Source organism: Pagrus major, chromosome 12 (genome assembly GCF_040436345.1).
Source record: "Pagrus major chromosome 12, Pma_NU_1.0".
NCBI lineage: Eukaryota > Metazoa > Chordata > Actinopteri > Spariformes > Sparidae > Pagrus > Pagrus major.
Genome location: NC_133226.1, coordinates 3,315,302 through 3,333,459, shown reverse-complemented (window position 1 = coordinate 3,333,459; position 18,158 = coordinate 3,315,302). Strand labels below are relative to the sequence as shown.

General features: G+C 40.4%; 1 protein-coding gene across 3 annotated transcripts in view; it reads right to left on the bottom strand.

Annotated features, from left to right (window-relative positions):
- Positions 1 to 16,421, bottom strand: part of LOC141006128 (LIM/homeobox protein LMX-1.2-like) — a 54,239-nt gene extending 37,818 nt beyond the window's left edge. For 2 of the 3 annotated variants that reach the window (XM_073478251.1, XM_073478253.1), the window contains exons 1-2: positions 16,355 to 16,421; positions 14,570 to 14,756 (exon numbers count right to left, since the gene is read on the bottom strand). In XM_073478251.1, coding sequence (XP_073334352.1) covers positions 14,570 to 14,756; positions 16,355 to 16,421 — 254 coding nt within the window. Of the gene's footprint in view, positions 1 to 14,569; positions 14,757 to 16,337 lie in introns of all 3 variants that reach the window. The other variant, XM_073478252.1, reaches the window with a different exon arrangement.
- Between the last annotated feature and the right edge of the window lie 1,737 nt (positions 16,422 to 18,158).

Below are 18,158 nucleotides of genomic sequence, written 5' to 3'. Positions count from 1 at the left end.
AGCCCAACAAGATTACAGACATCTGTTTGTCCTCATGATTTTAAAAAAAGGGAAAAGATTTATGCAAATGATCCACAGCAGTGCAATTAGATGAGGAATATCAATGAAGTAATTACTGTTACACTGATGGTGGAGATGCTGTCTGACAATACAAACATCTTCTTTCTCCAGGGAGAATCAGACACACAACACAGGAGAGGAACGATGAGGAGAAAAGAAACAGAGAACAACAAAGAGAGGGACAGACAATCAAAGAAACAGAGTGAAGGAGTGTGTGTGTGTGTGTGTGTGTGTGTGTGTGTGTGTGTGTGTGTGTGTGTGTGCATGCATGTGCGTGCGTACGTGCGTGCGTGCGTGTGTGTGTGTGTCCTCTCCTCTGAGAGCAGGAAGCTAATAATGTCTTGGAGCATGCAGGTTTTGGATGAGCCATTGGGGTGTTGAGTGGTCTCAGTCTGCTAAATGCCAGACAGATTCCCAGGAGAGGCCTGCAGCACTGATAAAAACCATTAAACAGAGGAGAAGAGGAGGGCGGAGGGAGGGAGAGAGAGACACAGCCTATCACAGACTGGCAACATGTAGCTGATGCAGTGACGGAGATTTAAATTTTAAAAGGAACCAAGAAAAAGGGCTCAGTCATACCAACATTTGGACCAGAACTTCACAGACTATTACAACTTGTAGTACTGATTATTCTTCCAAGGTTGCCAGTTCATCACAGGGCTGACATTCAGTGTAGAGACACACAACCATTCACACCCACATTCACAGCTACGCACAATTCAGAGTGACCAATTAACCTAACCTGCATGTCTGTGGACTGAAGCCGTTGTACCCGGAGAGAACCACACAGACACTCTGCACAGAAAGGCCCTGCCCAGTGGCAGTTCCTCATATGGGCAATATGGGCTGCCGCCCAGGGCGGCATTTGTGGAGGGGCGGCATGAGCGCCCGCAAAAAAAAAAGCAAGCGGACAGTCGCCCACAGTAACCAGCTCTGTAGCAGCCACCTCTGGGCTTATCTCATCTCGGCCAGGGCATCATGCAAGCTAGAACCACCACTGGCCCTGCCCCAGATGCCCCTGTATCAAACCCAGGACCTACTTGCTGTGAGGCAACAGCGCTAACCACTGCACCACCGTGTTGCCCCTGCTAAACACAACTGGCTATGGGAAATTAGCGGTACAGATAGTAATATGAAGCGGCATATTTTGACACTCGACAAGAGGAACTGTGTGCTGTAGGTTTGAAGAAGAAATTCAAACTCAGAATTTTAATATTTACAATATTAATGAGGTAATAATACAAACCTTTTCCGTAAGTGAATAAACAAGCTGTTCTCAGAGGAAAATAAGGTCCCAGAATGCTGTTGAAACTAGAAAGGTGGCAGGGTCCGCCACATATAAAAGTAAGTAAAACAGTATTAATTGTGTTGTCCTTTAAGGTCAGTTTGTTTATTCCGTTTATTCAGTCATGAAAACAAAGAGAGTTTGATTATTTAGTTTGTTTAGGCAGAAAAAAAATCAGCCTTTCTCTTTCTCTCTCTCTTAACATTTCTTCAACAGAACTACAGAATGCTCCTTTAAAATCATAGAAAAACCAAATAAAAAATAGGCTCTGTAGAAGAAAGAGAGAGAGCATCCAGTAGTGAGAGTGAGGCTGCATGTCATCTGTACATTACACCAGCTTTTATGCTTCCTGGCAGCTTTTATCAGGTGAATCCAGTGTTTTCTTATGCAGTTGAATGATACTATCTGTGCCCTGTGTGAACAGAGCACTAACTAACCCACCATCAACCAGTGGAGGTGAGGAGATAAACTGGCAGCTGCTGATTCTGAGGACAGACAGGGAGAACAGCTACAGTATGTGAACCATGACATTAATATATCATTCATTATTTTTCTTGTATCTTCTTTTCACTTTTGGAGCTTTTAGCTAGTGAGCAGCAGCTGACTCTATTATTATTTCCATAGTTTCAGGGTGAACTATATTAAATGTACTTCATCAGCCAGTTGTTTACTCCAATATGTTCCAGCACACATGCTTCACAGTGCTAAACATTAAGGACATGGAAAGAGCCCAAGAGTCAGAAATGGAAAAGCTATAACATGAGCTGTCTCACACAAGATGTGTTCAACATATAAAGTTGCTTAGCTGGATGAGAAGCTGATAAATCTGCTGAGCTGATCTTTTAGCTTACTGCTATTATAATGCTGATACACAAATATTGTTAAAAAAGTGTAGCAACTTACATCCGAAATCAGTGATGTCACAAAACTTTCCTAATTATATTATCAATATTTTCATATATCAGATCAACAAAAAATGTCAGTACAGACACAACAAAGATTTAGAAACAGTGTCTCCTTACATAATTTGAGTTTATCAAAAACCTTTATGTCATGTGTTTATGTTAAAAAACCCATAAAATGAATACTATTCCTAGATTTTTTTTTATTATTTGGTTGGCACTGCACGACCTGAAAGAAGTCAATACTACCCCCTTTACAGAGAAGACACGCATCCACTCAATGAGCATTCGGCCTGGGTTGGACCCATTCAAATGTCTGTCACAGTCAGTGTAAACTCCAGCCTGCAGTATACACCTAATACACTGATAAAACACAGAATTACATTCATGATTCATTAATAATAGCCAAATAACTTAAAAGGTGTAATATGTAAGAATTTTTGTTTGAAACATTCAAAATGTAACTAAAATGATCAACAGAATGTAAAGAAAGTGTCAAAGACGTCTCTGTATTGTGTTGCAGAGGTAACTATTGAAGTTGGCATGCTAACCTGCTAGCCCCTAGCTACTTTGTAGGGTGATAGTACTGTAGAAAACAACAGCAGCATCCCCCGGTGCTCCGAGCTCCCAGTCTGGACAGAGTCAGCTAATACGACCACTAGCTGCACTGTTAACTGTGATTACCAGCTAACAGCAGCTACTGTAGTTACTTTGGGGAATCTTTCTTACATATTGCACCTTTAAGTTGAGCTGTCCTTCTGTCCTTACACTCAATATTTGTTGATCACCGACATGTGCAAACTTTCTTCTTTCTTTTTCTTTCTTTCTCAGTATAAAAAAGCGAGAACTAACATCCAACCTGGTCGAATCATTCAGACACAACCAAACATCACTGTCAGTCTAAATGGTGTACAAGTCATGAAGTAAGCATGTATTTCACTGTGACACTGTGTTGTGATCAGGCTCAAAGAGAGAAAAAGGAAATTAAGATGGAGGATGGCTTATTGTTTCCAAAGTTAAGTTCTTGTGCCTTTACAAGAATAAGTAGCTACACTGTGGTTGATGTATGTGTGCTTAAGTCAGGATGAATGTTACAACACCATAGAGCTTGAGCTGAAATAACACACACACACACACACACACACACACACACACACACACACACACACACACACAGCATTAGAGCAGCTCGCTCAGCTCACAGGGTTAGCCACTAAAAACAATGAACACGGCAAGTCCTGCTCCAGGGCAATGTGACATCTGGCAAGGTGTTGGCCAACCAGCTATGTTCAAGCTTACATTCCTGGTCAATAACTTTTTAATGTGAACGCTTTATCTCTACAGTTACCTGGAGACTGTGTTGATGGATAATGAAATGATTGAGACATTGATCTATTAGTGCTATAGGCAGCTGTGTGGCTTATAAACATCCACACCAACAAAGCCTCTCACTGCAAAAAGAAAAAGAGGAATGTCTCTGAGGGTAGTCTAATATCAGTGTTCTTGTCTGTGATAGGGTTGGGACACCACTTTGCAACAGAAATTTAGAAATTTACTGTGTGCTAGAGCTTCCAGCTGTATTACACCATATGGTGACTGTGATACAGCCAGAAGAAGAGCAAAAAGGACAGTGCATTTAATGGATTTACATTTGTAACCAGCAATTACTCTGTTGGGTACAGTGTTTTCATAAACGATAGTGAAAAGAAGCAAGCAGCAAAATTAAACAGAATTTATCCTGAGTTGGTATTTAATTGAAAGCAGCCAGTGTGTGACTACGAGGACGTGGGCAGTAAGCACAAAAACAGACTAGTTGCAGTTGTGGGAAGTGAACCTAAAACAATAAACCAATCAGAAGTCTGGCCAAGCCTTGGGTCAAGACATGACATAGTGGGGCACATATAAACAGTGTCCACACGATGACGTCTGTCTGTCTCATATGAACTATTGTTGGGAGGATCTGGTTCTTATTTTCTCTCTGGCTTGTCACTGGTCATTAAAATAATTAATTCAACAAACTCCTCAGTCATGCTGTCCACCCGAATACGCTCTATAAATCTGGACTGTTACCGTCCACACTACAAAATGGCCTGTGCCCCCACCTCCACCCCCCACCCCCACCCCCTGGTGGTGGTTTGGCTCTGCTGCTGTGACTCACTCTTTGATCCACAGACCCATTATGAATCTACTACATAAACCTCTTCATGTCAAAGACATGTTTAGAGCTGCAGCACTCCGCACTCAGACGTGGCTGAAGTGCAGAGGTGGTGCTTGGGAGGAAAAGTGAAGTTCACATATAAAACCGTGAGCAGTAAGAATGTGGTGCGTTCTGCTGGGACGTAAAACCCACCGACTGACACCATTTATTGGCTACTGACTTGCACTCAGGCATAAACAACAAATAGTGGTGAGGAGTGCACACAATCCTTACCACAGCAGTGTGATGTCAGATTGTTCCTCTGGTTGAAGTTTCCCCTTGTGTCCTGTCACACACATCTTGTGAGTAAACTAACTGTCTTGACCTACAACAAAGCCTCTTCTATAGAACATGCAGACTGCGCCTTCTGCAGTATCAGAGGAACAACTATGAATTCTTCAGAAAACATGTCAGTATAATGCCGAAGTATATATAAACAACACAGCTGGATTCTTGTATATATAATATTCATAACATAATAAATATATTATACTAATGTCAACCAAGAGTAATTGCCGTGAATTACCACAAATTGCCACCTCTTGGTTATCTGCCTCTGCACGCCGGTGGAGTTGCACTTATATCCATGTCTGTCTTCTGTATGTAGAGAAGACTGTGAATGGATATAATTAAAGGTATTAAATGAGGTTCTCAGTGAAATTAAAGTTATCACTATATTAACATGTATGAGTTCAGTGACTAATGTCCAGTGAGAAACATGCTGTCTTGCCTTAGAGACTATCTGTCCAGAGGACTGACAGAGAGCTTCATCACATGGTGCAACAATAATCATCTGAAGTTCAATATCAGCAGAACCACTGAGCTTATGGTGGACTACAATGCTTCAGATGGATGTTGCTGCAAAGTAGCTACAAACCATTAGACGTGGAGGCTTCACACACATGTTCACACACATGTTCAACCAAATGAGTATCTGACCAAATGTGAAAAAAATAATATAAAACCATGGACATTTCAACACCCTCTTACATGGTCCACAGAAGTTTTTTGTGGCCTTGGCCCTTTACCAACAGATCTCTGCTGTTTTCCTTCCTCCCAGTGTTCCCAGTTTCCCCTGTGTCTGTCCCATCAACTCATCTTCCATCAGTATACATAACCCAGTTCTACACACCCACTCCTCATTAAATCACTGTTTCAACCTCAGTGAAAGCTACACTTCAAGGCCAACTAAGTGTGTATTCTTAGTGATTTGTATTATTGTACTAACCTGCCTCTCTGTGTCCCAGGACCATCACATGCCTGCCTGCCTGCCTGCCTGCCTGCCTGCCAGCAACCTCCTAGCCTCTAAGCTATCCACACCCAGCCACACTTCCCCTCGTTCCCTCATCCCACACCAGCACCGCCATCTCCCATCTGTCCTCGGCCCCTGCCAGCCATCATCTCCTCTCCTCATCACCTCCATTCTCCTGTCTTCTAACTTCATCTCACCTGTGTCTGTGTCTACTTGTAACACAAAGTAGTTTTTATTAGAGACTCTTGTGGTGTGTGTGTACTTCAGCTGAGTACAGTTTGGAGGTAAAAGTATTTTTGAGTTTGAGTTACAGGGACTCAGCATCAGTGTACGTTTTACTATTTTAAGGGCTGGATCCAACCCAGGCCGCTGCGGTAAGGACTCAGCCTGATTACAATGTGCTGCGCTCCACCACGTGAGCTGCCATGGGTCACTTCTCCCAAATTCTGTGTCCTATTTAGTTTTTCTTAATTTTGTTTTATACAGTTTACACTTTTGTTTTTAGTCCGTTTTCTTTGATTGAGCAAAATAAATATAATTATTTTCTTAACATTTTAAAGTTGTTTTTTATAATGCCACTAATAACTAACAACAGATGGTGATAAAGTGAATTAACAACATTTTGATCAGTGATTAGTGTTGGCTGATACCGCTTCCAGCAATTGGTGAACGGCCACATAAATCCCGACTGGAACACGTTTTTTGGTGGACACTAGGCTTAAGTATGTGGGGACAAGCCTTCAGTACCACCAGGTCATTATTCACTAGCTGCTGCTCATCTGTGCATAGTTACTGCAGTATGGTTAAGGTATGCATATGGTAAGGCAACGCAAACATTTAGTTAGGGTTACTGTAATGGAGACAGTGAAAACAAAAAAATGTACATTTTTTTAAACATGAAACCAAGATGCTCTACACAGCTCCACCGCCCTCAACACACTGCTCTCCACCTGCATGGACACTGAACACTAGCAGTGGACATGTAGTATACTGTGTGCAGCAGAATAATCCAATGCAAACACAATTCCTAGGGATACTGGTGTGTATTGGCAACTCTTTCCCCTAAAAATGATGCCTAATTACTACTGTCCAACAGAAAATACATTTTGAAGGAACAGTAATGCCTCCCAGATTACATTTTAAAAAGGTTTATGCCAGTCAGCTGTCGTGTTGGCACGTGCTGCTTCCCTGCCATCAAGCTCAGCAAGAGGAACTGTGTTATCTGAGTCCACACAGTTTTGTAACTGTATTACATTTTTGTGACCTGACTTTCATGTCGTAAGGTAGAGGGGATGGTGGTAGATGAGAAGGCTGACAAGCCAAAGACCACTGTTGGAGTCTGTGTTTCCACATTTGTAAAGCGTGACACCACTGGTTATTTCTGGACATCTCCAGCAATGTTTGTGGCGACAAAAACAGGTATTTTAATCCAAATCATGATGTTTTCCTAACCCTAACCAAGTGGGTTTTGTGTCTAAACCTAACCAGAGCATAAGCACAGCATTGTCACAAAAGGAACATTACAAATTGAACCTAAAGAAATAGTTTTCAGTGGAAAAAGTTTTAACTTATCTGTGATTTTGCAGAAATGTTGGGTTGTAGAAGTCAGACGTGCTACACACCCATCCACCATCCCGACCTCCACAGCCTGACAGGACATTCTGCATCCTTATGTTGATGTAAATAGTTAAACGAGTTTTAATGCAGGACTAAAACATGTTGCTCACTTTAAAAAGCTTGCACACTTTTTTAGTCATTACATTATTACTATATGAACCATACAATTCCCAAAAGAAGCTATGAGCACTGACCGCAAGACATCTCTCTCTAATTCTCAGAAAACTTTTTTAACTAAAAATATGAAAGAAAGTAAATTACACCTGATCATTCACACCTTCTGCCAAGTTGAGACTCCAGTAATATGTGATATGGGATTAACGGAATTAGTTCAAGCAGCCATGCTGTGGTATTAGCCCCTGATTGATGGGGTGGCGTGGATGTTCAGAGGCAGATTCATCATCACCCAGCATTCATCAGAGACCGCCTGCAGCCCCTTCATGATTTGTGGCTCTGTCAACTTTTAGAGTCTGTCCCAGTGTGGTAGAGGAATGCCAAGCTGTTCTGAGGTCAGTGGGAAGAAACACAGATCACTTCCTAAATACACCTCAACTTGTGTAATAAAACTGGAAACTGACTGTATGTAAAGGGATCAAATGTGTGCAGTAGCAATGAAATGTGCTCCAGTGTCCAACATACTATTTTGTATGACATCATTTATGGCTGAACACTTTATAATAACCACCATTGATAAATGTTAAATTAATAATTATTTAACCTTTAGTTCATAGTTATTTCACTCTTAACAAACAATGAAACACTTTATAAACTAGGTTTATAAACATCAGCTGTAAATTTACTAAAGTTTAATTAACTATAAATGCGTCATTTACTAATGATAGTTATTATAGTGTTACCCATAAGTGATGTTCAATAACATTTCAATCACTTTCACCAGATTTGCTGTGCAGTGCAAAACAAAACTGCTGATGCACAGCAGTTATTTTTCACTCATGATCTGATATTGAGACAGTGTGCAACCTAACAGGAGACACGAAATGGAGGATCTGAAGTTCAGGACTGTTGCATGTAAAATGGCTGAAGAGCCATTCAGTTTGTGAATGTGAATATTTTTTTCATTCAGACTTCATTCTGGCCTCCTCCCATTATAATCTACAGTCCATAAATGAAAATATTCAGACTTGTATTTTTCCACTGTTAAGATCTCTTGTTGTGCATTAACAGTTCAGCCAGTCGCCAGAATAAAATGCTGGCAATTTTTCTGCAAACCATTGATATGTTCAAATTTGCACGTGTCAAACGTGCCATCTCAACATTTCTACAACATGTGTAACATCATGTTCATATTACATGTGTATGATCTGACTTTCACATCAGGAGGTAGAGGGGATGGTGGATGGTAGATGGTGGCTATCCAGGAACTCTGCCAAGCAACTGCCAAGCCAGTGACCACCAATCAAGACTGTGTTTCAACAAAACTGCAGCATTTGTAAGCGTCACATCACTGGATATTTTTAAGAAGACCTGAGCACAATTTTCAGTCATGTTTTTGGCGACCAAAACAGATATTTTAAGCCAAAACAAAATATTTTCCTAACCCTAACAATGTAGGGTTTTTTTTGCCTTAACCCAACTAGACCATAAGTACAGTGTTGTCACAAGGTCAAATTGAAAGCTGCACCTAATGAAATGTAAAGTTGAACTGAGTCCTTAAAGGCTGAAGTGTTCCTCAGATAGCTGTATCCTGAAAACTGTCCCTCCACAGCTCCCTGTACACCATGTCCACCGACTGTCTCATGTTGCCTCTGTTTGAAGTCAAGGTGGGGTCAGGGGACCAGTGGCATAAATCACTGTAGTTAGTCGATGTTGGAGACTGTGGGAGGAGGACAACCTGTGGCTGCTGGGGCAAGAGTCTGGAGAGGCGATGAAACCTAATCTGTAAAGTTTTCATGAAGGCTTGTTTTTCTAGCGCTGAGCTCGGCTGTTGGTCAGCTGTGGTATCCAAACAGAACAGGGCTTTAAGGAGCTCCTGCTGGTTCCCGTGTTGTTCCGTGTACACCCCCCTCCTCTTTTCTTTGCCCCCTGCTCCCAGGGGGATGGTGTGTATTTAGAGTCGTGGACAGCCCGCTGTGTCTAGGTCCAGGATTTACTCCTGGATCCTCACCTGCAGGGGTCTCTGCTCTGATTAATGCTGAAGACACCAGCTCCTCTGGTTTCTAGTAAAGTAAGCCTGCTCAGTTTTACAATGAAATATCCCATATACCGCCTGGTTTAAAAATTAATAATCAAGAGGTTACACTGACAGGGCAAAGAGCAAAAACAAAAAGTGAACAATGACACTGTTTCAGCATCTATTCAATTATCCAACTGCTTCATGATCTACACTCAAATAATGTGAGCTGCATTTCCCAAAACACAACGACAAACTATACGATATTCTCATGAGACAATAGCAGCCACACACACACACACACATACACACACACACACACACACACACATACTTGCAGTGTACTTAAGTAATGACATGACATGGTTAAGTGATGTTTGAGTTAATGTTAGAACAATAATTAATACCAATGCCTTCCTCACCATGAACACACACACTGTAGTTTATTTTGACTCATTCCCACAAACACCATTCTGCTGCTTCACATACTCTCTGGAGCGCTACATGGGGATTACTCCGCTGAGGAAAACAGTCCCCGAAAAGTACACTGTTTCCTCCTGTTTGAGTAAAACTACAGCGAGCAGATGATTTAGATTTAGATTTAAATTACTGAGCATCACCTCTCTGTGTTTATCATTACAGTTTTCACTGGCACATGGAGGCCAAAACTAAAAATCTCATTATAAAAGGAGAAAGATTATAATGTTTTTATACCCTTCAAAGCTATCCATTGTTCACACTTATTTTATGAATGAGGTTGACAGTGAGAGCAAGCAGTACACATCTCTTCTACACCTTCACACTGGTTCATTTATTGTATTTCATTTATACAGTGATTAATTTAACAAGTTCCATATGTGTATTAGTGATACCTTTTGCATGTCTTTCGTATCAACCTGATGATTTTAAATAGTTCTCATATAAACCTAACTCAAGACATGTCTCTAATGCATTTATATGACTTTATTAATTGTATCTTTTTTCTAATAGGAACTTATTTGCCGTTGTATCTCTTAAATGGCAATTCTAATCTTATCAGAACATTATTACAGGGACTGTTTAAATTGCACAACGTTATCCTTCAGTATATAGTTAAATGTTAATAAATGCATTATACCGTAGGCATTAAACACAACAAAAAAGCTTGGTGAAGCTTTAACAACGACATAACAGGTAAGTTAGTTAAACTCAATAAATATGACTGTAATGCTGTTATAAACAATTATAAGAAACTCATAAGGTATATATTAATGCTCCTCAGCATAAACTGTTAACATGTTTATTAAAAGTGCTTATAATCTAACAATAAACATGTTTGTAATGCTTACATAGTCTTATTAATGGAGCCTTATTACCTATTAAATAATACTTACTTATTACAAGGAGCTTAACATTAAACATGACCAGACATTTTTCTTTGATCAAGACAGATAGGAAAAATAAGTTAAAGAAGTGATGAGATAAATGCCATGTGAATCCAAAAAGAGCATTTTAAACATTTCTGAACTACAGATTCAAAAGTGTTGTTGTTGTTAGTCTCTTGTATAATGAACCTTATTGGTCCAATTTTGTTTTAAATATAAAATAATCAGTTCACTGTCATCATCTGTATTTGATCTATTTTTAATTCCAGTGGTAATTGGTTCAGTAATTCATCATGTGTTGTCTGCACATTTCACAGTAGATTTTAACATTTTAATGATCACCTTTTAAGACAGACACACATATATACATATGTATATATATGTGTGTGTGTGTGTGTGTGTGTGTGTGTGTGTGTATATACATATATATACATACATATATATAATTAAATATAATTAATTAAATTAGACAAATAATTAATTAAACAAATATATTATAATGTTTATGCTGTTTTATATTTAATGAGGTCAAATCCTATTTAAATATGTAGGACCCCTAATTATTAAAGGGGCTCTATGTTACAATTTGTAGCTATTTACATGTATGAATCACTTTTTTATTGGTCTCGTGTAATTTGATGTGAAAAATGAGACCTTCCCGTCTCTCTCTGTTGTCTATACAGGCCTGTGGACAATATGTTGAAGTTGTTTAATGTTGCTGGACTGTGGATGTCTTTGTGAAGGACTTGTACGATTTTCCACGACAGTCCAAAGGATGTGACTTTATGCACGTTCTCAGTGCCTCTCTCCAGGGAGCAACAGCAGCTAACATTAGGTCGAGACTAAGAATTGGCGAGCAGGGCCTGTCAACTCAGACATGAGCTGCCTGAGAAGATCAGACTTTAAAACACATTATTAAGACTTGGCTTTTCTTAAATGATCTGTACTCTTTGTCTACCTGTGCTTTTTAAATTTGCTCTCCTTATTTAATTGTTAAATTGTATTTTATTTAAAAATCTATTTATACATAATTGTATTTTGTGCATTTCTTGATTTTACTTGAATTGTTAACAGCTTTAATGTGAAAATAAAAATTTTCAAGATCAGACAGTATTAAATAACAACAAACTGTGAGGAGCATCACACATAATGATCATCACTCTGAAAAGGATTCTCAGTCACAGGTGATGAGGTCAGTCTGTGAATGGCCTGCAATGTGAAATTTGGCTATAAGCGTACACTGGGATGTCTCTACAGTACAATGTTATGGAAGTTGCTTGTTGCGCCTTGCAGGTCACCAGACCTCCAGCACACAGCCGTGACACATGGCACTGAGTGTTTAAAGGACTGGACAAAGGCTCTTTAAGAGAAGCAGACAGGCTCACAGAGAGACCCAGCAGAGAGATGATGTGACAGTCAGACGACCCGCTGTCAGCACGCTGCCCGGGCTGTCTGGAAACCTCAATACAACAGGAGAGACCACCCAGCTGCAGGGTACCCCTCCACCAACACTGCTCATATCACACAGGACTGTCACAGCACAACCACATCACACACATCACACACATCAGCCTGCCATCACAACACATTTCTACACACTTGTGTTGTCTTGCTCACACATTCTTCTTCTTCTTTGCCTTTTTTGCTCACCTGTAACTCAAAAATGATTGCGTGTCAATGATGTGACACATACTGCTCGTATATAAGCGCACAATATTATGCTGTTTCCTGTGTTTTCATAACATATTCATTTTTTAAAAAATGTTTTTGAAGACCCCATGATACACATCTCCTCCCACCGTTTGATACCAAATATTTTCACATGACATATCATTGTTATTATTAGGACAACCTCTTAACTGCTAAACTACATGATTATATTATTATTTCAGTGCCCTGGTGTGGCTATTTTATCACATTTATACAAATAGCTAAATAAAACTAATTTCCATTTCAAATAAAAGGAAGCTTAAATTGTAAACTACAGTATATACACAGAGAAACAGCCATGACTGCCTTCGTCTTTGCGAAACCATTAAAGGGGTGTGAGAGTCATGACAATTACACTTGCAGCAACATTGGGTTCCAGGGTTACTATTTCCTGTTCTGACAAAATCTAGTCAACAGGACTTTAACTATACGTTGAGCACAGAGCAGATGAAATGACGTGACTTCATAGGGGTGATGTCACAGAAAGGGGCAGGCCATCTGCCACAATCATCCCAAGCAATAGGATTCTGATAAGATGAATGTTAAGGACATAAATCTGTCATAAATCAGAAAATATTTCTTATTCTATCATACTATGTTTATGATCTGTTTAAGCAACAAAATATGCATTAGAATGTTTTTAGTCTTTCTTTTTTCAAATATATTTTGGTTATTTCACTTTGTCAAATATGACTGAGGATGTAGGGCAGCATGTGTGGGTGATTTGGGACTCACAGTCATTCTACCAATATATTTAACATACAGGGACGACCTTCATGATGGCCCAGAGACAAATACTGCTGTTAGAAATGTTAACTTATTTCTTCTCAAACATTCTTAGTTGTGTAATCATTGTTATCAAATAAAACAAATGATTATTGTTTTAGGAAAGTTGATTTTCATGTTGTGTAAAACAAAAATATATCGCCTAATTTTCTTTAACACATGTCGGCTCTTTAATTCTGAAACAATCCACAGTAGTTCTTAAAAAGGTTATTGACTGTCCTTTGATTCTGGGATCGTTTGGTTTTCATTCATTTCAAGTTGTTCTTTTTCACCTTGCATACCCCTCCACACCCTCCACCTCCTCCTCCTCCACCACCTCCTCCTCCTCCTTGACACGTTTTTATAATGCTGATATTGAACTTGGCATGCATAAAGTAAGGTCATTTAGGCTTCTTTATGTGTATCCCAGATTAGAAAGTGACCTGTCCAAGATTATCAAATTCAGGTCTTTTGGCACACAGAACACCATTATGTGTGGCATGTCTCCTCTGGGTATGATAACTACATCTTTTTTCTGACGTGGTAAGAAAACTTCTCAGGGATTTTTAGAGGTTTGATGTGTGCAATAGAAATTACAAAAAAATGTCCAGAATTTACCTACAATAAATAATGCCACATTCATCTGTGATTTATTGTTTTTTTAATCATATAATCACCATTTTAAAGGGGCACTACGTGGTTTTGGAGAAGAAATTCAATCTCAGAATTTAAATATTCACAATATTAATGAGGCAATGATACAAACTCAGAAATGTGTATTTTCTCCACAAGTGAATAAACAAGCGGCTCTCAGAGGAAAATAAGGTCCCAGAACACCGTTTGAAGCCAGAAAGGTGGCAGGGTCTGCCACATATAAACAAAGTAAAACAGTATAAATTGTGTTGTCCTTTAAGGTCAGTTTGTTTATTCAGTCATGAAAACAAAGAGCGTTTGATTATTTAATGAAGAACCCTAACCCTGTTTTGTTCCTTTCTTTAATGCTGTTGAGAAAATCTTTAGATTCTAAAATTGTTTTGTTCCGGTTCTGTTAATAAAAAGTAGGTTCTGTTAATAAAGAGTAGGCTAGGCTGAACACAGCGGCCGACCTTCGCTGTGTAACAGACCTATTGTATATGATCAACGAGCCTTTACGGCTCACACTTAAGCAAATGTCATATTTAATAGCTACAGAAATGTCCTTCCACCAGCGCAACACACATTCCGCCATGCAGGCCCGCAGGCCCGCAGCCCGCAGCCCGCAGTGCTCGGGGCACAGTCGGACTTACTTGTGGTAGTCGGCCCTGCAGTACAGTTTGGTGTCTCTGAAGAAGCAGGTGGCGGTGAGCGGCTGCTGGCACGAGGCGCACTGCAGGCACTCCTCGTGCCAGGACGCGTCGTTCACCCGCAGGAGGAAGCGGTCTGCGATGATCCGCGTGCAGCCCTCACACACGGCCTGCGGGGGGGGGTCAGCGCCTGGAAGAGAGGGGTCACCAGAAAAACCATCAGAGTCCTGAGGAACACTTCGCTCAAATTAAGTCTGGAGGTTTCAGTTTGTTGGCCGATGATTGTGGACGAGGAGATCATTTGTTCAGTGGAAAGTCGCCTTTAATGAAAACGGCCCACACTGAGGCCTGTGGATTGTCTGTTTTTTAATGCTGTAAACCAGTGGTTCCCAAAGTGAGGGGCGGGACCCCTAGGGGGGCGCGGCAAGGCTTCTAAACAAAGCCATGACAAGGACAAGAAAAATGAGTATAATATAATAAATAATATCCGTCAGCTTCAGCAGCACAGCAGCGGGTCAGCACGGTGTGTTAGGTGCGTCAACATGTTGGTTCTGACAGTATGAAGCTGATCCATCAGGACTACGCGTCCTGGTGATGTCTGTGGTGCACAGTGCGATCACTTTATTAAACTGTTACCAGTCAAAGGTTTTACATTTTTTTATCTTCCAAAAATAAAAAGTTTGGGAACCACTGCTGTCAGCGAAATAACAAACCTGACAAATGAAACATGGCAAAATATTTCAGCCTGTGTTTTGTTTCTGAGCTGAACGGATTCATTTTCTGCGGCTCGTGTTTCATAGAAGGAAAAATGCGCTAGTGAAGCCAGAATCGAGAGTTGAATATGTGTTGTGTTGTTTGATCGCAGGCCTGCCGTGTGTCCGCTTCAGTGTAACATGCGAATAAGTCAACAAAACGAACAACAGCGGACCGAGTGCGGAGATAAGGCCATTAGAGGTGTCCAGCCGTGCGGTCTGTATGTCAGGGCCAGCTGCGTCATCGCCATGGTGACATCAAACATGTTGGATTGTTTCTATAAAGGCCAACGCTTCATTTACACTGAGCGCAGCCAGCGTGCAGGTCTGCACGTCGTACGTATGAATTAATAACAGCCCATAATGCGTCAGTAAAAAACAAGCTGGTGTAAAACCAGAATTTAGTTGGAATTGTTCAGGCCTGTATTTTTGCTCGTTTGGATAATTCAGACTAAACAAAAAGATTAACTCCTATAAAACACACCAGGAAAATATACCAGCAAATATAGTAATAGCAGAAACAGAAGCTGCGGTGAGTGGAGCTGATGGAGAGGATTCAAACACAGAGATATGGTTTGATTTGAGGCTGACGGCTTTTGTTCTGGTGGCAGAGGGTTGTGGGTTAGGAACTAAACTCTTTCCTGACCAGCAGTGGTTCCCTCTGAGCTGTCGGGCCTGTTTAAAAAATCCATACGTTTCATAAATTAAACATGAAAAGGACAAAGATAGTGCGCTGATATAACAGAGCTGTATTTACTTCCACATTTAATTGAATAAACAAAGGCAAGATTTCTGAGCTGTGCTGCAGCAGAGGAAGAGGAATGAATTCAAATAACAATTTAAAGATCTTAAACCAAAAGATAAGACATCACTAGAACAAACAAACAAACAAACAAACAAACAAAACAAAACAAAACAAAATAAAACAGGCCTGTTTGGATCAAGTTCACATTTTTCTTCAACAAAACTGAAAACTGTTCAGTCGTGTTCAGATGGACTGAAGGGTTCGGGCAGAATACTTGAGTCCAACACTCACCCATCAGAACATCCAGAGAGCTCGCATCAGTCCGCAGCCGGTCTTCTATTTTAATGTCGTTCAGCATGTTTAAACAGCAGCGCCTCTCCGCACGCACCGTGAGATCCCGGCCCGTCCGCTCCGTCTCACCTCTCGGTCCCGACACTTCAGAGCACAAAAATCAGCAAATTGAGTTCCGCACAGATAAAACGTTCACAAGTGTTCAGTGTCCAGCAGAGATCTGCAGCTGATGTAAATCCAGATGTGTGGGATGAAAGTGGTCCAGCTGTCTGGAGCTCGATGTGCCATCCTGAGCTCGAGCCTCTCTCAAAGAGGGAGACCAGCGGGGACAGACCCTCCCCCTGCCCTCCGCCGAGCACTCTCTCCTCCGCTCTGCAGCTGTATTGGTGCCCGGAGTTTTAATGGGTCCGCCTCCACGAGCAGCTGCACAGGGAGTCCTCACAGCCCGCTGGGTGCTGTCTGAAACCGAGTCAAACATCCACACTGGGTGGTTTAAAATACAGGTAACCTCTTATTGCACACAAATCAAAAAGCCTCACCTATTATGTATTATTTGAACCTGTTGTGGCCCAGTGAGACACAGCTCAGGCCTTCCATCGTTTGCATTTGGGGTTTTAGCAGCTCGGGCGAGTTTACAATTTAAAGTCTACACACGGTTTATGTTAAAGGTTGATTACAATATTTTTAGATGTAATTTGTGTTAATCTGACTATTTTTTGAAAGAAAAAAAAATCTTTTCCTCCAGTTTATTGCTGGAAGCACCAATCCTGATCCTGATCTAACCCGATGTGTTGTTAATGATAGCATTTACATTTCAACCACACTTTATAATAAGGGCACATATCATATAGCCTACTCAATTAATCATTGTTAATGCTGACTCATGATGATTCAACGCTCACCAGTAACAAATGATGAATTTACCATCATTGATTCGTTCACAGTTGATAGATAATCCGTTTAGGAAGTCACTTCATACATTTATAGATTTGAATCAGTCAGCTGGATTTCAGTTACATAACGGTTTATTGTGTGACTGTATTTATATCTAACATGTAAATGTTTGCGTCAGGGGCGGGTCTACAGGGCAGCGGTGATGGGCAATCTAATTATCTGAAGAGCTGTGGTTGGTTGGAAACTCTGTAAATGCAGGCGGAGATGAGCTCCTGCAGTTATATTGTTCTGGCCATATTTTAGGCTAAATAAGAAATGAATGAATGAATTTCTAAGGTACTCAGGTGTCACAGCAATATTATTGAGTTAATCTTCATTCGGGGCTTGGTCTCCATGCCACCCTCTGCCCGCCCCCTTAACATTTCTCCTAATGTGCCCCTGGTAGGCTATCTGATAACAGTTTCATTTTCGTTTTTTTTAAAATAATAATAATAATAATAATAATAATAATAATAATAATAAAATCTGCATCATAGAACAACTCTGCTTTCAGAGTCTGAGCAAATACATGAATCTGAAACTAAGTTCTGTAACTGTAATCCACAAAATATGGTCACGTCTCAATAAATGTGTGACACCCAGGTTAAATGTGAATTAATGTTCTTTAACTGACGATCTGTTCAGCCTGAGGTAGTCACATACAGTCATCCTAATCATTTGTTATTATTATTTGTCATGATGCATGCTGCGTTAATATCCATATTATACCCTTATCATGAAGTGTTACCAACTCTATTTTTTAAATATTAAAATTCTAAATGAACACAGAACATTGGGTTAGGATGGGCTCGGGTTGAGTGTGAACTTTCTCCAGGGGTGTTGCTGGGTGTGCTGGGGGCCTGTCTGTCCA